This window comes from Netta rufina (genome assembly GCF_964035555.1).
Source record: "Netta rufina genome assembly, chromosome: Z".
In the NCBI taxonomy this organism is placed as follows: Eukaryota; Metazoa; Chordata; class Aves; order Anseriformes; family Anatidae; genus Netta; species Netta rufina.
In genome coordinates, this window is record NC_140126.1 from 45,901,024 (window position 1) to 45,923,351 (window position 22,328).

The 22,328-nt window shown below is 37.3% G+C and overlaps 1 protein-coding gene across 1 annotated transcript; it reads right to left on the reverse strand.

Moving 5' to 3' along the window:
- Positions 1-471: 471 nt before the first annotated feature.
- LOC311221213 (long-chain fatty acid transport protein 6-like) lies at positions 472-21,174 on the reverse strand (the record flags this gene model as incomplete). Its single annotated transcript, XM_084305053.1, has 10 exons — positions 472-648; positions 3,685-3,815; positions 5,631-5,728; positions 9,081-9,279; positions 10,828-10,918; positions 12,352-12,546; positions 16,756-16,880; positions 18,185-18,343; positions 19,159-19,371; positions 20,697-21,174. The coding sequence occupies 10 exons, from the start codon at positions 21,172-21,174 to the stop codon at positions 472-474; spliced, it is 1,866 nt and encodes a 621-aa protein (XP_084161179.1).
- Between the last annotated feature and the right edge of the window lie 1,154 nt (positions 21,175-22,328).

Consider the following 22,328-nt stretch of genomic DNA (forward strand, 5'->3'; position numbering starts at 1 on the left):
AATATTTCAATTACACGCATATCAGATAATTAACAAATATTGAACTGACACCTATATGTAGTACCTGTGAAGTATTTTGTTGGTGCGCATTCTGTATTTTATTAATTCCTTTGACATCTAATATTTTCTGCTTTCTAAAAGCAGAATCAATATTATGATCTAAAGTAGTAAAATATTCAAATAAATTAAGATACTGATGGCTTAGACAAAAATAATTTTAATCAGCAAGATGTGTAAAATAAAAATTTCTATGTGCAGCCATTGGAAGCAACATGAACAGATTCAATGCAGCTTAAGCGACGCACATAACTTGTGGGTCAGTATTATGAAGGAACAAACTATCACAGAAAGACTAACTTGATCATTTTATGGTTTTAAAACAAATATTATGTATAGATTTTTCTTGAAATTATTGCAGTAGTATGTTTAAAATTTACTTTCTATATTGTAGAACATTTTTATTTGTATACTTTACAAACATATTTCACCAGAAGCCACATTTTTGTATATCTCTCTTGTCAAAGGAACATAGGAACATGAAGGTTCATGCAAGAAATACAAAGGTTCAGATATAATTTCTGGATTAAATCCTTCATCCACCAAATGCATTTTCTGATGCTTGAAAGTTGGTGTAATTTGCATAGCATCCTAAAAAAAAAAAAAAAAAGAAAGAATTCAAGTAAAGTGCAATATTTCATTTCAGCCTGTATCAATGAAAAAAGTGATGCAATTACTGATTAAAATGGATCAAAGAATTTTTCTATAGAATGGCTTCATTTAGAAGGAGTGATGTGGTTAACAGATGCAGTATAATCTAAATCTAAATGCTCCTTTTATTTTGTATTCAACTTTCTATGAAAGCAACATTCAAGCTCTGCTTCAAAATAAGCATTCTTTAACTTTCATTAGGGCAGCTGATCACAAAATCTGTAGTTTATGAAACACGTGTTGGTGGTCTGCAGAGTGCTAACTGATTTTATGGTACTGGTTTTCCTCTGATTTCCAGACGCTAAACTTCATTTAAGAAATTAAATACAAATATGTTAAATGCCTTCCTGTGTTATTGTTATGTGTAAACAGTTGCTGTAAAAAAGTTACACAATTGCCAATTCATGAACAAGTTGGTTGCACACAATAGTTAGCGTATGAGAGCAGAAGTGGTGTATAAAATAATCTCTCTTCAAAAGTATGAGACACCTGATCTCAAGCATTGTTATTGTACATTATTTTCAATGTAGCCTAAATTTTCTTTTACTCCTCATGTTGAAATAATAGGCAACTTTTCAGTTTATATTTATTTTTATTCTCTTGATTTAGAATATAACTGATTTCCACTTCCCCCTGCTATTCCATATCCATAATTCTCAGATCATTTTGTCTTTGGCTTCTGAGCTAAGACTGCTAATATGTTTGCAAGTTCATTCACTTTTTTTTGGCAGCACTTATGATAGGAACCATACTTAGACCACCAAGTCATTTCACACAAGAACTGAATAGCTGCCACATGGCAGTAATATTCAATCATTATCAATTGAGTTTGCTTCAAATTGAATAGACAACAGGATTTTTTTCCAGTAATTATTAAAAAGTTTCAATGATTAATATTAAAAGTTTGATAAAGACAGGTTAAATATTAATTAAATATTTTAAATATGCATTATGAATACAGATTGTTGAGATTTTCTTTTGAAATTATCCTCTGATGTTATTTTAATAAAGTCAGATTTTTTTCACACAGGAATACAGTTTGGGGAAAAACAACAACAAAACCTGACCAAAAATGTAGTACTGAAATTAATCCCTGGATGCTCTCAGAAACCTCTTCCTAATGCTTTTTTTTTTTTTTTTAATACAAAATTAAAATAAACAACAGTTGGCTGAAAAAAGGAGTACCTCAGAGCCTTAGAACATCCTGTTTCATTGTCCCTGTAATGCATTTCTTTTATAGTCCTCTCCTTTTCTTTTAGGGTCAAGTCAAAGAAGTTGAGAAGAACAACTTCCATTTTCACAAAATCAAATTTTGTGAAAAATTAATGAAAATTTTGTGAAAAACTCTTTTTCACAAAATCAATTGACCATGTTTGCAAGTTACATTATATAGAGCCTACTAATGAACAGGTGAAAAGATTTCAAGATTATATGAAGTCTGTTTTTGAGTAAGAATTTCATGTTTTTGTTTGCAATTCTTGATTAGGATGAGCTCTTCAAATTTTTTTTTTTTATTTTTTTTTTTTTTCCCCAGAAGACTTCATTTTCTGACCATTTACAATCAGAAAATGTTCACTTTTTTAGCTTTTATCATATCCTCCACTAGAATGTGTTGTGTTTTTTTTCCTTTTTTACAGTAACATGTTTTTGATTATTTAGATTTTATTATGAAATTGGCTTTATTTCCTTTAATAAGGTTTTGCAGATAGTGAAATATTCATAGTACCAGTAGTGTATATCTTTTTACTAGTGGTGTCAGAGATGATTTTGGTAGTAAGATCCCTTCAGTTAGCTAAACAAAGCTTTAGTCAAAGAATGCATAAAATGCAAACAGGCTTAAATGGTTCCACACATGTAGACACTAGAGCTCCTCATAGGTATTCTGTGTTTAACAGAACTATAAAGACATGTCTGTTCCAAAATTTTTCCCCAGAGGAGAGCATTGGTGCTCTGAGGCACCACAGATACTACACTTACTACCTTACAGTCTACACTTACTGCCTTTGAAGTTGTGTTTACTAGTACAGTAACCTCCATTGGTGAAAAAATAGCTTTCCTCAAACTTTTAAACTCTTCATTATAATTCTTTCTAAATGTATACATTCTCCACCTCCTCTTCCTATCCAGACTCACTCCATTACAATTCCATCCTGTTCTCAATCCAATTTATGCCTTTCAGAAAATCTATCTATATTGATGGAGAGACAAAACTGTTAATGCGCTTCTCAACATACCATAACAGCAGAAAACTTTCTGCTATAAACTTTGTGATGTGATGCAGGGCCCCTACCTGCTTTTTGTAGTTCATGCTCTCTCCTGTTGCAGGAGATTGTATTGTGGGGAGAACATAAGGGCTGCACTTTTAAATTGCACTTGTAAGAGAATTTTATTCCATCTCTGCTTTTATACCACAGAGCATATGGGTGCATTCTAGTTCTCTGATTTTGAGATCTTCACTGTAAAGTATTTATCTTGCTGTCAGTTGTGAAGTCGTAGATGTTTCTTTGCTGCTGTGTCAGTAACAGTGGGTAATAATCACTTCAAGAACAAATACTAGGAAAAAAGTTTTGAATGGATCATGCCATCCGAAAATGTATTATGAAAATATGTAGACACATATTTTCTGTATATGAAAATATGTAGACAATTATTGACTACAGACAACAGCCATGTGTGTCTTCTTTGTCTTCCATTAGCTAGAAGAACACACTAGCTGAAGAGTTTTGAAGCAAAATCCAGCTTTGCCGAGTTATGAACTACATCTAAGATTTGTAAGTACAAATGGATCTTTAAAGCAACATATACTTTTAATTCATCAAATATTTGCTTCATTTGGCTTAATGTTTTCTGCATGTCAGACCTTTTGTGTTTCATTTCTTGAAAGTGTTTGTAAATCACTTTCTACTTTCCATGACTGTAGAGAACAATTTTTATGTCAGACCAAAGATAAATACAAGTAGGAAATGGCTGTCTTACCATGATTCTCACAAAGCGTGGGCGGGCATAACTTGGAAGAAAGTCCACAAGATGCTTATAAAGTCTTTCTCCATCAAAGGCTTGGTCGGGTTTAAGCACAACAGCTGCCATCCCTATTCTTCCTTCACAGTCTAAAGTAAAAATAAATAAATATTATGACAAATATGAGTATGTGTGAGTCTTGTATGACTTTTGTGGGGATTTAGTACTGATCTGAAAAAGATCTTGATACTTTGAAATATCTGCCCTAATCTCTCAGACATCATTCTGTATAAGTTACAAGATATTTTATTGTGTAAGACTAACTGTTACTTTCAGAGTTTCACTCAAATAAAAAATGTCACCAATCTATTTTTTATTGGTACGTCTATATGGCTGGGAGCTGGGTGCTAGGTGTTCTTCCTATCTTGCTCATTTTTAATGTTGGTAACATAGATGCCTGACAAATTGAGTAACCACTAGTTCAATAAAAAGATGAAAGAAGTTCCAAAAAGACTAGTGCAAAAAGTAGAAATGTATGAGACTATGCTTGTTTTTTATATCAAATCTAGTGGTTACAGAACTGTATGGTGATGACTATATGGACAGATTAGAGACAAATAACAGAAATAGGTCTTAATGAACTGCAAAGAGCAAATCATGTCCCATGTGAAAACAGAAACACAAGCCTGTTAACAAGTACGTTACAAATATAGTTACTGCTTTCTCTTAACTCAAACAAAAATAATAATTCAAAATGGAGAAAACATTTAAATTAGAAGAAATGAGCTGTCAAGGTCAAATCTGACCAGAATGAAATACCATCTTTATGATTTGGCCAAGGCATTGGATGTATAAGTATGGATGTTCCCTTTTCTTGAAAATTAATTGGCAGTTGCTCAATTAACATGTTTTTTAAAGTCTCTTCTGGTCATTTGTGAGACTCATGTTGATTCAGAAATATGAAAGACTTTGTTAATACCGAAACTCAGAATAAATGCTTAAGCTCTTGAGGTTTTGATTTGACAGTGTATGCTAGTCACTCTCCTGAGACAGCAGTAGTCTTTCAGGAATCCTTGTCACCTTGTGTCATCTATAGTTTGTCCACTGTAGATTAAAAAGAAATACACTTTCTAAGTTACATTACAATTTTATTTGTGTCCAGCTGAATAATGCCATCTCTCATAAATCAGAATGCTGGCATTTGGTAGCCACCTGCTGAACAACCATTCAGATTATGGCCTGTTTTCTGTTTACTTTTCATACATCCTCTTTTTCTTTGAATCCATTGAGTTTCCTTTCTCTTAATGTTAAATAGTAGCTGGTATCCTGATCGCTTCTTCTTTACATTAGTGCAGTTTCTTTTACCATTATACTTTGTTTGTCTTCTACCAAAGGAAGCACAGAACAGCAATTCAACTCCATAATAAAGTTTGCCTTCTTTAAACTGTTCATTCTTATGATGCATATTCTGAGCTTTTCTATGTCATCTTGTCACTTAGTTACCCACAGATTTTCCACATGGTATTGCACATCTTATGAAGCACCATAAGCCACTGGGAATATTCCATTTATGAAAAAAATACGAACCTTCTACTTACAGGATAGTGACAAGTGTTTTCAGATGCTATCTTTTAATATGCTCCCTGTTTTAACATTTTTCAGATGAAAGGATATAGTCTAAGAGAAGTCGTAGTTTGTGGTTTATAATTTTGTAATTGTTATATCTATATTAAATAATCTCAAAGTTTCTGCTATTCACTACAAACTTTCAGCCTGTCATTTTACTAAATACAGCATTTTACTTTTACTCAAATTTCAAAGCACTATAGGGATGCTTGAATTGTTGAGTTGATATGACTGATTTCCTCACATATAAGTTTGCATTCTGTTGTATGCAAAGAAAGGACTGAGTATAAAATTACTATTTTCATTTTGTTATTCTCAAATTAAAAGTAGTGTCTTACTTTTAACATTTACACCGTAAACATTAGCTTCTTGAATGAAGTCCATCATAGTGATAATTTCAGCAACTTCTACAGTGGCAACATTTTCTCCTTTCCACCTGTTGAAAATATTTTTAAAATAAGATAGATTTTACAGAATCACAGAATCACAGAATTTCTAGGTTGGAAGAGACCTCAAGATCATCGAGTCCAACTGTAGTGGGTTTACGTGGCAAGGTTTTGGTAGCAGGGGGCCATAGGGGTGGTTTCTGTGAGAAAGATCTAGAAGCTGCCCCATGTTTGGGAAGGGCCCCATTGTTTTCCAGAGCTGAGCCAATAAGCGATGTTGTTTTACGCCTCTGTGAGAGCATATTTAAGACAGGAAAAGAAACGCTGCGCCACACAGCAGCTGGGAGAGTGAAGGGAGCGAGGAACAGCCTTGCAGGTGCCAAGGTCAGTGAAGAAGGAGGGGGAGAGGTGCTCCAGGTGCCAGAGCAGAAGTCCCCTGTGGCCTGTGGTGAGGACCATGGTGAAGCAGGATGTCCCCCTGCAGCCCATGGAGTACCACGGTGGAGCAGAGTTCCACGCTGCAGCCCGTGGAGGAGACCACGGTGGAGCAGGTGGCCCTGCACCGACAGAGGCTGCCGCCTGTGGAAGACCCCTGCCGGAGCAGATTCCGGGCCGGACCTGTAGCCCGTGGAGAGGAGCCCACGCAGGAGCAGGTGACCCGGCAGGAGCTGCTGCCCGTAGGGGAGCCAGGTTGGAGCAGTTTTCTCCTGAGGGATGGACCCCGTGGTACGGATCCATATCTGGAGCAGCTCTGGGAGAGCTGCTGCCTGTGGGAAGCCCACGCCGGATCAGTTCATCAAGGACTGTATCCTGTGGGTGGGACCCCACAGCACAGGGGACGAGAGTGACCGAGAAGGAGCGGCAGATGAGAAGTTCTGTAGACTGACCATAACCCCCATTCCCCCATTCCCCTGCGCCTCTCGGGGGGAGGAGGTGGAAGAAGGTGGATGGGGGGGAAGGTGCTTTTGGTTTCTTTCCTTTTTTTCTCACTTCTCTAGCTTGTTAGTAATGAGCAATAAATCTTACTATCTTTTTATGCTGAGTCTGTTTTGACTGTTAAAATAATTTTTGTGTGATTTTCTCGTCCTTATCTCAACCCTTGAGCCCTTTTCACATATTTTCTCCCCATTCCTCTTTGAGGAGGGGGAGTGAGAGAGTGGCTGTGGTGGAGCTCAGCTGCCCACTCGAGCGGAACCACGACACCAACCTCTGACCTAACACTAACAGTCCCCACTAAACCATATCCCTAAGCTCTACATCTAAACGTCTTTTAAAGACCTCCAGGGATGGTGACTCCACCACTTCCCTGGGCAGCCCATTCCAATGTCTAACAACCCTTTCAGTAAAGTCTAACAACCCTTTCAGTAAAGAAGTTCTTCCTAAGATTCAATCTAAAACTCCCCTGGCGCAACTTAAGCCCATTCCCCCTCGTCCTGTCACCAGGCACGTGGGAGAACAGACCAACCCCCACCTCGCTACAGCCTCCTTTAAGGTAAAGAGCAATAAGGTCGCCCCTGAGCCTCCTTTTCTCCAGGCTGAACAAGCCCAGCTCCCTCAGCCGCTCCTCGTAGGACTTGTTCTCCAGGCCCCTCACCAGCTTCGTCGCCCTTCTCTGGACTCGCTCAAGCACCTCGATGTCCTTCTTGTAGCGAGGGGCCCAAAACTGAACACAGTACTCGAGGTGCGGCCTCACCAGAGCTGAGTACAGGGGGACGATCACCTCCCTCGCCCTGCTGGCCACACTGGCCAGGATGCCGTTGGCCTTCTTGGCCACCTGAGCACACTGCTGGCTCATATTCAGCCAACGATCCACCATCACTCCCAGGTCCTTCTCTGCCTGGCAGCTCTCCAACCATTCCTCTCCCAGCCTGTAGCTCTGCTTGGGGTTCTTGCGCCCCAGGTGCAGGACCCGGCACTTGGCCTTGTTGAACTTCATGCAGTTGACCTCAGCCCATCGGTGCAGCCTATCCAGATCCTCCTGCAGAGCCTTCCTACCTTCAAGCAGATCGACACACACACCTAACTTGGTGTCATCTGCAAACTTACTGAGGGTGCACTCAATGCCCTCGTCCAGATCATCGATGAAGATATTAAAGAGAACTGGCCCCATCAGCGAGCCCTGGGGAACGCCACTAGTGACTGGCCTCCAACTGGACTTGACTCCATTTACCACGACTCTTTGGGCCCGGCTATCCAGCCAGTTTCCAACCCAACAAAGCGTGCACCAGTCCAAGCCAAGAGCAGCCAGTTTCTTGAGGAGAATGCTGTGGGAGACGGTGTCAAAAGCCTTGCTGAAGTCAAGGTAGACCACATCCACAGCCTTTCCCTCGTCCACCCAGCGTGTCACTTTGTCATAGAAGGAGATCAGGTTCGTCAAGCAAGACCTGTCTTTCATAAACCCATGCTGACTGGGCCTGATCACCTGCTTGCCCTGCAAGTGCTGCGTGATGACTCTCAAGAGAATCTGCTCCATGAGCTTCCCTGGCACTGAGGTCAAACTGACAGGCCTGTAGTTTCCTGGGTCAGTCCTCTGGTCCTTCTTGTAGATGGGCATCATGTTTGCTAGCTGCCAGTCAACTGGGACCTCCCCCGATAGCCAGGACTGCTGATAAATGATGGAAAGCGGCTTGGCCACCTCTGCCAGTTCTCTCAGTACCCTTGGGTGGATCCCATGCAGCCCCATTGACTTGTGCACATCCAAGTGCCGTAGCAGGTCACCAACCAGTTCTTCGTGGATAGTGAGGGCCACATCTGCTCCCCATCCCCTTCCACCAGCTCAGGGTACTGAGTATCCAGAGAACAACCGGTATTGCCTCTAAAGACTGAGGCGAAGAAGGCATTAAGCACTTCCACCCTTTCCTCATCTCTTGTAACTAAGTTTCCCCCCTCATCCAGTAAAGGATGGAGATTCTCCTTAGTCCTCCTTTTTGTGTTGATGTATTTATAAAAACATTTTTTGTTATCTTTAACGGCAGTAGCCAGATTGAGCTCCAGATGAGCTTTGGCCTGTCTGTATTTTATTTATTTTTATTTATTTTTATTTATTATGTCTGTGTATTTTAGCTAACAAGATTTTTCTATACATGGCTATATGTGATGGAGCCCTACTTTTGTTTTTGACTTTTGTTATTCTTGGCTGAAGAATGCAGACAGATAAAACCTTTTCTGATTTAGAGCCTTCTCTTCTGAAACCTGAACCTTAGAGGAAAAGGAAGTGCCATTTGGCTCAAATTTTAAAAATTCTACAGATTGGGTGTGAACTTTGGTGAATTTTGGATGAGATATTTAAGGTTTCCATTAAAACAAAGTTAATTGGGTTAAAGTGTGATCTGTGTCATCTGGTTCTGCATATATGAGATTTCTTTCAAGCTCACTGGATTTACTGTTAACTCTATACCACACCTGAATGTGTCTCCCACTCGGTCAGTGAAATAGAGGAAGCCATTATCATCCATCACTAGGAGATCTCCTGTATTAAAATATACATCTCCTTTCACAAACACGTTACGTAGGAGTTTCTTCTCAGAGGCCTCATTGTTTCCAACATATCCAGAAAATGGGGCTTCCTGAGTAACTTGAGTAACCAGAAGACCAGGTTCACCTGCAGGCCATGAAAGGGTGACAGAAAAAAAACATATTAACTGTGGGCTATTTAGAGCATAAAGTGTTGTATTAAAAATCTTTTTGAAAGCCACACCTGCTCTACTCATTTTTACATTTCCATAACTATTTCCTGAACAGCAGAAACAGGTGAGTGGAAGAGGGTACATAATATGGGTTCCCTCTGTGCAAATCTAGCTCTTAGGAAGAGCTTTGTGGTGTACAGTGCCCAAGGAAAGGAAAACTATTCTGTCATTTGAAAATAATGCTGGTAGTCAAATAGTACTGATGTGGGCAAATGACAGTGCTTGACTTTTTGTGCTTTATCTTTTTCCAGTGGATATGGTTGCTAGAGCTCTCTGCAGTGTGCTATTGTGGAAAACACATATCGTAAACCATGGTGGGACATTTGATGGTGTGCCTAGGCATCACAGAATTCTTAAAGTCTGCAACATTTCCCTACCGGGCAACAATCCTTGCTGCTGTGTAAGTCCCATTTATACCAAGGGCAAAGATCACATTGCTTTACTGGGATTGGCTTGGAATATCCTTTTTAATGCATTTTTATTGTTCTATATCTATGATGGGTACTGGTTTACTTCCCAGTCTGCTTCTCTGTTTAAAACACATTTCCAGCTTCTATAGATTTTTATTGTTTTTCCTTCAACAGATTTATGGAGATGCTTTCAAACAAATAGTTTTCTTCAGAGCTGTATATCTGCCTCATAGCCTCATATTTAGTTCTCAATATTGGCTTGAATGCTAGATGTCAAAAGTGAAATGAAAGCAAAAGCTCATGACAATTCAAAAGAAGAACTTAAATCATTGCAAATAGGGTGCATAATGTGTGACAACAGAAAAAGAAAACACATACACACACACACAGGCTAAAAAGGTTGAATTGGAAAAAAAGTTGCCCTGTGCCCCAGGCACTTTTGCAAGATGATTCCATACTCCAGTTTGGGAATTTACTGACGTTACTGTCTCACTTGACATCAAGTAGGCTTCAGAGTTACCTATAACATTCATGGAACGTTTTTTCTAGTTGTGTAGTGAAACTGGTACAATTTATTAATTCCTCTAGGAAACCAAGATTTTTTGGCCAGTTTTTAATGTACCTATCCTAAGGGCATAAGCTGTTTTAAAGGGGAAAAAAAAAAAAAAAAGAAAAAAGAGAAGAGAAGAGAAGAGAAGAGAAGAGAAGAGAAGAGAAGAGAAGAGAAGAGAAGAGAAGAGAAGAGAAGAGAAGAGAAGAGAAGAGAAGAGAAGAGAAGAGAAGAGAAGAGAAGAGAAGAGAAGAGAAGAGAAGAGAAGAGAAGAGAAGAGAAGAGATCTGAAAAGAAGTGAAAAAAAAAAAAGTAAAAATAAAACATTATCTACGGGTCCCTATTTGGATCTGCTTATAATACATTTTTCCCTGTTTTGTTTTCAAGTTCAAAGTATAGATCAAGAATCTTTTGCACAAAGAGCAGAGAATTAATCCCTGGCCCCAAAAACCACCATCTAAATTGAGTTATCTGATAATTAATATATAGCTAATTCTCCTTACCTATTCGTGCTTTCTTACACCTTCCATGCTTGTCCTTCATAAGTTCTTCTTTGGAGATATCATATTTCAGCAACTCAAAAGAATGTAGGAACTAAATATAATAATAATAATAATAATAATAATAATAATAATAATAATTAAAAACCTCACTGTCTTACTTTATTCTTGGTCAGATAAAAATGTAATTAAACAGATAAAAATTAACGGATAGTACCCAATTACATTTGAGAGATTCGGAGCAGCCTGAAATACACTGAAATATACTGAGAGTATTCTGACAAGCTGTTATCAGAAAATGTTAATATCATGGCAAGAAATATTCCCTCACAGATGAGATGTTTGTCTACTTTGATGATAAAATCCATTATTTTAGAGTATAGTCTGATTAAAAAAATTTATATAAATTAAAACAACGTAGTACTTTTGATCAGATTGTTGATTTTGCTTCAAACCTACCATCAACTTCTAAGTAAGAATTTAACATTACTGAAATGAAGATAAAGAAGATTCTTTGACAAAAATCCAAATTAAATTTACAGGCATCTCAAAAATTATTTCAGCCAGATCAAAGTGGAAACTTACAGGTCTATGGTTTGATTTAGACTTTCCTGCTTTTGTCCCCTGTCCACACAGTTAAGATTGCTAAAAGATCAAAAGCATTGCAGAGTTAGTATTATGGTCATGGGAAGACATTGTCAGCATCTCAGATTAAAAGCAGAAATCATTTGGAAATCATTAATTTCTTTTTGATGTTAAGTGATCTGAATCTCTAGTATCATTTGAACAGTATTTATTGTAGTATAGTATTCATGATTCACAAAAAGTCTGAACAAGCAAGAAAAGCATTTGAGACTGCCATGGTATTTTTATGAGGGAAAGATGTGTATCTCCAGTCAGAGTTTCAACAGTAGTCATGTATATAAATTTATATTTCAGGTAGTTTGATATTTTTATTTTCTAGTTGCTAAGCTTTTGTTTGTTTGTTTATTTTTTGTTTGTTTGCTTACTTAACTTACTTCAGAGAAGAAAGTGTGATGCTGCTTTTAATGACCGAAAAAGCAGTCATTAAATCTGTGTGAGTTTGCTCTAGAACATATATCTCCTGATTTATACCAAAAGTCAAATCAAAATTATTTCTGACTCATTACTAAATATGTGTGGTCTTTGAGGATGACAAACTCCAGTGAACGTTGCTTTTAATCATTCCTATGGACATGTACTTCTATATAGTCTGTTTTGTTTTGCTTTTTTTAATTCTGGGGGAAAAATTGGCAGCTTTGCTGGACTTTTTTTGTGTGTGTATTTATTACAGGGTTACAATATATGTACAGAGAACAGAATAAAGTAAGGGAGTAAAAATAAGATTTCCATTTTCACAAATCAAACTTTGATCTGTAGTAAGCAGTTTCTTCCTTCTTCCTTGTACATTCTTCTGCCTTTGACCTGCTCTTTTTTTTTTTTTTTTTTTTTTTTTTCTTGGCTGACTAATTGGTTGATTGGTTGACTTGTGTACATTTACCTTACCTTTGAGAAGATGCCAGCACGTCCCACAGCTCCTATCTTATTTGTGTAGTTAAAGAAACCAACATTTCCTTCTGTCGATCCATAGAATTCAAATATTTTAATTGGGCCAAACCTCATCAGGAATTCTTTCCAGACAGCAGGTCTTATACCATTTCCTAGAGCAATGCGTACTTTGTGAACTCTGTCCCCTTCTTTCTGTGAACAGCAAAAAAGAATATTCTGCAGCTGAGAAAAGGGACTTTAAATATCTCTAGAGATATAAAATTTTCTATAGAAGATGAAAAATACCACTTTGACTAAAAGACTTCAAAGGAAGATATTAGTTTTGTAAAAATAGAACAGAAAAACATCAGAATTAGTTTGCCTGAGGTTGAAGGACTCTCATAAGGCAAGAACTTTAATTTCATGGTTTGCCTTTGTTTTTTTTTTCACTTAGAAATACAGTGCTTGTGTGACTGAGCACTGGAACATGTTGCCCAAACAGCTTGTGGAGATTCCCTCCCTGGAAATCTGAAAAAGTCATCTGGACATCATACTGGACAACCTTACATGATTTCCCTACTTGAACAGGGGGTTTTGACCAGGTGACCTCCAGAAGTCCCTTCCAACCTCATCTATTCTGTGCTTCTGTGAAATTCAGTAACTGAAGTGCATACTACAAAGTTTAAAAGATTCATTTTATCTTGAAAAAAAAAGTATTATTATTTTTTTAAATATGCTCAATATCGCATTGGATCACATGGAAATTCTTTTTTGAAACAACTGCATAAGTAACATACTATCTTAGAAAAAAACTATTACACATTATGGTTGATTCTACACATGAAAGGCTCAACATAAGACAGCAGTGTGCACTTGCAGCCCAGAAGACTAATTCTGTCCTGGGCTGCATCAAAAGTGGCATGACCAACAGGTCAAGGTAGGTGACTACCCCACTGTACTCTGCTAGTGAGGCCCCACTTGGAGTACTGCATCTAGGTTTGGGGCACCCAGCATAAGAAAGATGTAGACCTGTTAGAGTGAGTCCGGAGGAGGGCCACAAAGATGATCAGAGGGCTAGACCATCTTTCCTGTGAAGACAGACTGAGAGAGCTGGGAATGTTCAGCCTGGAGAAGAGAAGGCTCCAAGGAAACTTCATTGTGGCCTTTCAATACTTAAAGGGGGCTAATAAAAATGATGGAGAAAGACTCTTTACTTGGCTAAATAATGATAGGACAAGGGGGAATGGTCTTAAACTAAAAGAGGGTAGATTTAGATTAGACATTAAGAGGAAACTCTTTGTGAAGGTAGTGAGGAACTGGAACAGGTTGCCCACAGCAGTTGTGGATGTCCAATCCCTGGAGGTATTCAAGGCCAGGCTGAGTGGGCTCTTGGCCAACCTGATCTAATGGGTGCTATCACTACCTATGGCAGGGGGGTTGGAGTTAGATGACCTTCAAGGTCCCTTCCAACCCAAGCCATTCTATGAATCTATTGTATTACTTGGTATTAAATTTAACAAGTCTGTCATGTTACCTAAGGAACATGGAAAAGTAGCATCATGACTTAAATCTCCTTAACTGACCTCATATAATGTGCAGTTTTAATCTTAAGATCAAATTCAGAAAAGCTGGTAATCAAACTTGGAGTCAAAAGTAATTCTTAACGTGTCATGGTTACATGTCAGTTATGTCATTATTGTGCAATATTCAGATGTTTCCTGCATTGGGCCAGACTGCTCAGCTATCTATATATGAACCTGTAGTCAAGTATCTGCCTATGAAAAAGTCCTCACTTTTTGTGGATATATAGGTAGGATTGAATGATTAATCTACTGCCATGACTGGACAGCAACAAAAAGTAAAAAGACCAACTTATTTCAGGTCAAAAACAATGGTTTCCTCAAGACAAATAATTATTATTATTTTTTTTTTTTTTCAATTTTTAGTGTGATTTGAAACTTATAAAATTGTAATAATAAAATTGATTTCTAAATAACAGAGTTGATTTTAAAATGGAAAGTTTTGAAGAAGTTTAGTCTAACTAGAATTATGCTGAAATATTTTAAATGACTCTGAGTGTTTTAATGTTTTCACCTAATACTGAGATAAAATTGTTTTGTGAACTCTGGGTTAACTGATGATTTAATTTGATCCAGCACTGCATGTCTGATAGACAAATAATATGTATTTTGTCATGATATGATCAGCAGTAGTGCAGACTAGACTCCACTTGTTAAGACAGGAGTGGAAACTTCCCTGCTTCTGTTTAAGTAGCTCTGCTTTCTTTTGTCATTGTGAAGGTAAACCTGAAAGGACAGCATGGCACATGATGTGATCAAACTCTGTTATGAACAAGTTGGTGGGCTGGTTGGGAGAATTACTTTATATCTAACATTGTATATTCTTTAACACTTCATCTTCAGAGGAAAATAATGCTGTTTTGTTGTTGTTGTTTGGTTATCTTTTTTTTTTTTTTTTTTTTTTTTTTTTTTTTTTTTTTTGGTTTGGTTTGGTTTGGTTTGGCTTTCACATAGCTGGCTTGTCTGATTCTAAGACGAAGTAAATTTTAGCATGTTCAGAGATTATAAGGCTAAGAGGAACTATTATGGTGGTTTCATCTTCACATTATTTCAAATTTTAATATATATTTGAAGTTTTATAGTTCTTTTTAAAAACACTCCTTGGCACATAGTCTGTTTTGTTTGTTGCCTGGTATGGGGTACCATGTTTAAAATGTGTTTTTTATCATAGGTACATGGATGCTGGATCAGCTGGTTGCTGATATTCTAGTCAGAGTTGGGTTCTAGTTGCAGGGTCCATTAGGTAGCCCTAATCCTGGGCAACACCAAGACTGCTTTGGTCTGGCATGCCACAGCACAAAGAGTTTAGGTGAAACATATCTGCTTGACTTATTGGCTTAAGCAGATTTCTTTCACTGTGGAAGAATCTGTGTGGTACACAATAGTTTATAGGTAGTACACATTGGTAAGATAACCGATCTTAACAGGTCTCTGTATCTACTCTGATGCATTTCTGTTGACATCCTGAACTTCCTTAACAGCTGGACCACTGTTCAGTTTTTCCCTCTTTTTACCAGTTGTGAGTTAAACATAAATATCCTCTCTGTTACGTTCTTGTTATTGTGCCAAGTGAAGGAAGTTCTTCCTGCCTTTTCATGCAGGAGAGACCTTTACACAACTAGTTTTGTCTAGTTAATTATTCCTTTGTCGTTTGATCCATGGACTACTGACATAATGTTTGTACAGACTTGAGGTCTGGCCAGCAGCTTTTCTAGCTTGTTCCCTCCGATGCTTTTTTGTTTTTGACCTCTCTCCTACATCCAGACCACACAATAATAATTTTCTGTTCAAATCAGCACATGAATTCTCTCAGATGTTGCTTCATTGCTAGTTCTTGTGCCAATCTCTGGGCAATGAAGTTGGAGAGCATTTTTTAACTTTGTGCTTGTACGTGATGTTTTCTGTGGTAGGTAGGAATCTTTGTCACCTCCCTTCAGTAACTTTGTAACTCCCAAGTATAAAATTAAGAAAATTAACCAATCTTAGTCACTTTTCACCATCACCTACAAACAAGCATTGCAACATAATATTTTCAGGCTTACATGCTTGCTTTTCTGCTGCTGCTCTGCTCAGTGACATGGTACTTTTGTCCTAAGTCTAATCATGATTTAGCTCCATGCCATTCAGACTATTGTTGCAGGGGCAAACAAGATTTTGCACCACACTAATAACCATATGCCTTTTACAAGGATGATTCTATAATCATATTCAGAGCTATGGAGCAAAAGATGCATTTGGAGCAACTCACCAGGAAAAACAAAACAAAACAAAACAAAACAAAACAAAACAAAACAAAACAAAACAAAACAAAATAAAATAAAATAAAATAAAATAAAATAAAATAAAATAAAGTCATCACATCCAAAGCCATGCAAAAAAAGAATTATCAGCTGAATTATTATACTGGGTAGAGTAGCCTTCTCTTAATAAGTAATTGGTTTGGAACAAAGCAGTGTAAGTGGTTAATGATTTGATCTGGTTCACACTCTTTTGATCACCAAGTCTGATAAAGCATCTCCTGCTTATACCTTTACTTACTGACCTGCCACTTGCCTATCACTCAGATGAAAAATCAACAAACTTGGCTTTACAGAAGAATTAATGCTAGTTTGTAGGAATAACTGTCCCATCCTGCCAGACATAACTCCATAACTCCACATGCATAACCTGCAAAACTCCAGTAAATGTGCTTATACATACTTCAGTGCTATTGTAGAGCTACAAGCAACACAAGATCCAAAATTTGAATCCACTTTCAAACATTAAGAATATTATAACATTGAGAAATGAACAGATCTATAACACTTAGAAAATACAGATTTACTTGTAAAGGAGAATTTACCCTGGGCTGGTTACAAAGATAGCGACAGAGCTCCCCAATGTACAAAAACATTGTCACATTGTATTTTCTACAGTCATTCCAAAACTGGCTTGCAGAAAATTTCTTCTTCAAAACACAAGTTGCACCTAGGTGATGAAAAGAGATAAGAAATTTCAACCATTTTGTTTATATCAAGATGGTTACTGGTGTAAGCCTGAAAAGAGAGAGCTTGCAATGGGAGAGAAGGTAGCTTGCAGTCTTTTGTATTTGTGTGGGCAGGGAAATTATCTTAGAGACTTCATTATTTTTGTCTCTGCTCCCCTTTGTGTTTCATGTCATCACCCTCAATTTATTTTTGCAGCTCTAAAGTTGCTTAATGCTTTCCATTTCCAAAAATATCCCTTCCTAGAGTTCTCATGTCTCCCAGCCTGTTCCTTTTCCATAGTTTTTTCAAAGTGTTGTCAGCTAGGAATTTCCAATTTCCTTGTCTCTTTGCTTTCCAAAATGTGTTTCTGCCTGAGTCCTATTTGACCAACATAGTTTCCCAGTGCCTTTCAAGTAACAAATCCCTTCTAGTCCACTTGTTCTTAGCTCCCAATTCCTCCTTGACCGAGGTACCAGGTACTCTCTTGCAAGACATGAAGCTCTCAGAGCTCTTCAGCCTCACTCATCTCAAAGCCTGCCTTGTTATTCAAAACACAGACCCCATCAGAGTCCCAGTCTGAATGGCCCATCTAAGAAAGCTATTATTCTACTTTTTCTCCCCCAAGACAAATCAAAGCCTCAAACCTTTTCATACACTACTTCTCCCACCCCCCTTCATGTTTCTGTTAGGCAGGCAGATGTCTGTTATCTGTTGCTGCAACCCAGCAAACCCAGCACACCTCTCCGTGCTGTTCCTGAAGAAGTAAAGCACTGAAATGGCTTTAAAACAGCTCAGATGTATAAATTACCATAGCAATAAATAAATAAATAAATTCATAAATAAAATAAAAAATAATAAATAAATAAAATTAAAAAAAAATGGGCAAGACTCTGAGGACAAGAAAGGAGGCCACATCCAAAAAAAAATTGATTGCTAGCCCTGTACATAAAACTCCAAGAAGTCCATTATCATAATCAAAAGTGGAGATTCAGACTTTTCAGGCTTTTGGTGTTAGGATACAATGTAATTTCAGGTTAAACTTACAAAACACATGGAGTCATTTCAGCAATATACACAATTCAAGTCATGTTATGTTGTATCTATGTAACAGATGGTGTCTGCTTCAGGCTTCAAAACTACAAATAGATATTGTTTTCCCACTGAGGAAGGTGATAAAAATGAGAAGGTAACAAAAGTCTATTGGACATAGTGTTGGAGTTACTCACCAGATGGAGTTATTCACCAAATGATAAGATGTTACAGCATTCTTAAGTTAATGAAACTTCACTTGAAAATCAATATTACCTAATTCAATGCATCCACCAATGCCAAGAAGAGAAGCACTGATGTGGTACAAAGGAAGAGTGAGATACATAATATCCTGAGAAGTTGCTCCACACTGAATAAATGCTAAGCAGGCAGATAGGGCTCTTAGATGAGTGATGATAGCAGCTTTTGGGAAACCTGCCAAAGTAAGAAGAGCAAATAATTATATAGTGCTTGCATTAATAATTTTGCTGCAAACATAAGACTATGTTTGTAATATACTGGGAGAGTTGTTTTTTCTTCTTAGTCTTTGTCTGTCCTGTCTTTCAGTTTTCACCTCATATCTCCTTAGCCTCTCAGCTTCTCTAAGACTATTTGATCCCGTTCTCTTCTTGACCTGGGGAGGAAAGTCCATACCTGTCACAGACCAGTGGAGACTGTGTACACAGTGTTCCCTCAACACAAAGAAAGAAATGAAAAGGTTCTGAAGAGGCCTTGTGCCTTGTGTCCTCAGCTTCTATTTGCAGTAAGAGTAACTTTTATTATGAACTTCTTTGTCTTGACTAGAGGAAGCATTCTTCTTTCCTTTCTAGTGATGGAAAGTGAAACTTCACTTCTCAGGTCAGTCACAGAGGAAAAGTTTTCTCCCAAAGCCTAAGCACTTGTGCTGGCTGTATTTCTTTCTAGTCTGGACTTGTGAATTTCTGTTTCTATGAACTGACAGCAGCTGTTAGAGACTGACTTTACCGCCCTTACTTTTAAGAAATAAAGTTCAGGCATGGAACATCTATATGAAAATTCACTAACTGGAATTATGTCATTGTTATGGCAAAGTAAAAATGGACTAAACAAATTTATTTTTAACTAAACAGATTCACTTTTAACTAAACAGATTCCTCCATATCTTGACTGCAAAATTCAAGTTCTGTCTTCTTGTGTGCCTGTCTTTCTGCTAAGTTTATACCAAATGAAGTTTTGGAGCTGCAATTTTACATTGTTGTACACATTCTCACCTGTACTTCCCGATGTGAAGATATACATGGCTGTGCATTTTCCATTATTGGCAGCTCTAAGGTGAGACGAAACAGGGTGATCAGGGACTTTGTCTAGCTTGTCCAGTATAGTGCCAACATGATGGAAAGGAGAACTGGTGCTCATTAGCCAGACAGTAATATTGTTTTCCAAGAGATGAAAAATAAACTCAGTCTCTATTGATCCCAAACAATCTGTCAAGTTAAAAACAAACAAAAACAAACAAACAAACAAAAAACACTGTTATTAAAATAATTGCAAGTACATCCCTGATTGTCTGCACTGGAATTATCTACCCAGCCACCACATCAGTCACAGGACAACTCAACCTATCAGGCAGGGAAAAAAATGATCATGGTGTTTAATTAAAACTAATAATATAAAAACAATGAAGATACTTATACTTAATTTCTCTATACTTCTGATGTGGCTTTAGTTGTAATGGAAAAAAAAACTAACTGATCTTTATAGTATTAAAATAACAGGATTTAATTTAGTCAGTATGCCACAACATTTGCACATCTTAAAGCTTTTAAAGCATAACATATGCTTTATATATAATATATAAGGCCCTCACAGGTTCACATATGTAAATTACAGAAGTATTGCCAACTTGTATTCAAGCTGGGAAAAGAGGAGTGGAAATGTTAAATAAACTGCCCAGGATTATATAATATGCCAGTTAGAGGGCCAAAATTAAATTTATGCTAAATTGTTTACTTTAAGCAATGCAACCTCTGGACCACTACTGGGCCACTTCTTTGAAGCAGTTCTAAAGTGACAATACATTTGTATATATGGATTTTGATTATAAAGAAAAGGTGAGCCTTCCTGTAGTCAGCATACTTGCATCTATGTAAGCTAATAAAGAGAAATAGAAAGGAAATGCTGCTGAAGTATATCTCCCAGCTGTTCACTTGTTCATGAGTAATTGTTCATGCTGTTACATTGTCCAGTACTTGGAGTTTCAGTTTTAAGCCTTTTATTATACTAATTAATTCCAAATACTTTGGTGTTTATACATTTGAAATTCAAACAGGCCTTTATCTTTCCCCTCCTTTTTAGCCAAAATATATGTATATATATATACATGAGTTCTTATGGAGCTGAGCAGAGGGGCAGGCGCTGAACTCTGCTCTCTGAGGACGGCAACAGAACCCGAGGGAACAGCATGGAGCTCGGGCAGGAGAGGGCCAGGCTGGGTGTTAGGGAAAAGTTCTTCACCAAGAAGGTGGTTGGACACTGGGACAGGCTCCCCAGGGAAGTGGCCACAGCACCAAGTCTGATGGAGTTCAGGAAGCATTTGGACAGTGCTCTCAGACCTATTGCCTATCTTTGGAAGGTCCTGTCTATAGCCAGGAGAAGGGACTGCAGTTCCTTCCAAATTATTGTATTCTATGATTCTGCTTCTATATTGTTCTGTATATGAAGTGCTTTCAGCTTTGAACTGTTCTGATTATCTATTTCTGATAGCCAAACACAGTAGAAAGTAGTAAACCAAATACAATGCAAGACTTACCTTCTCCTATCACCACTGCTTTTGCTGCACAAGTATTACAACAGTGCAGGAGAGATCTGGAGCGGACATTGAAGTTGAGGAAAGCCACCACACAGCCCAGTTTTGCCAGTCCAAACCACACGTGAATGAAGTCAGGTCCATTACACATCAGCAGGGCCACGGTATCACCATTTTTCAAAGCCCCATGTTGTAAGAAAACCTGCGCTACCCTGTTACTCCTCCTGTCCACATCCTCGTAGGTATGCACATTCCCTTCATAGATGAGGAATGGCTTGTGGGGTATCTTTCCCACTCTATGTATGAAAAGATCAATTATGGAGAGAATTCCATTTTTTGCCCGTTTCTTTATCATTGATTTTAACCTCTTCCGCTTCAAGAAGAAGACCAGATCCTCCCAGAAATATGGAAAAAAAATCTTCAGAGAGACAAACAGTACCAGTATTCCTCCAGTAACTGTTGAAAGCCACGTGCATGCCATGCTGGGGTGAAAATAATAGGTTAGGTATGCTAGAGATATAAAATACAGTGCATTAATATAACTGATAAGGAGTTTTAGGAAGACAGACACTGCAAGATAATAAACTAATTACAGTCCAATCAAATAATTTGACAACTCTTTAAAATACTAAATTGGAGTTTGATAAAAAAAAAGGGGGAGGGGGGGCGAGAGAAGAAAAGGAAAGGAAAGGAAAGGAAAGGAAAGGAAAGGAAAGGAAAGGAAAGGAAAGGAAAGGAAAGGAAAGGAAAGGAAAGGAAAGGAAAGGAAAGGAAAGGAAAGGAAAGGAAAGGAAAGGAAAGGAAAGGAAAGGAAAGGAAAGGAAAGGAAAGGAAAGGAAAGGAAAGGAAAGGAAAGGAAAGGAAAGGAAAGGAAAGGAAAGGAAAGGAAAGGAAAGGAAAGGAAAGGAAAGGAAAGGAAAGGAAAGGGGAGATTGTACAGTTTAGAAAGACATTCTAAACTGAAAAAGAATGAAATAGTTCATTCAGAGTGGAAAAAAAAGGAACAACACATTTTTTATAATGTGGCCAGGGTGACAGTACAACAAAAAAGACGTTGACAATTAAATACCAGATGGAAATTTAAAAGTATTTAAAATATCTAAAGAATAAAAATATTCCAAAAATAAATAAATAAATGAATAAATAAAAACAGGGAAAAATATTGACACAATTTTTCTTAATCTGGAGACAAAATTTTGTCTACAGTATTTATTATACCACAGAAAATCCTAAAAAAGTAATAATCAAAAAGTTAAATCTTGCAGTATCACATTCATATTATGTAAATTTATTATGTGGAGAACATTTATTAAATTTATTAATGTATTAAATTTATTTATTAAATTTATTAAATGTATTAAATGTATTAAATTTATTAAATTTAAATTTTATTAAATTTTATTAAATTTATTAAATTTATTAATTTATAAAATTTATTAATAATTTATTTATTTAATTTTTGGAGAACATTTATTAAATTTATTATTTGGAGAACAAGTCCTATGAGGAGCGGCTGAGGGAGCTGGGCTTGTTCAGCCTGGAGAAGAGGAGGCTCAGGGGCGACCTTATCACTCTCTACAGATACCTTAAAGGAGGCTGTAGAGAGGTGGGGGTTGATCTGTTCTCCCACGTGCC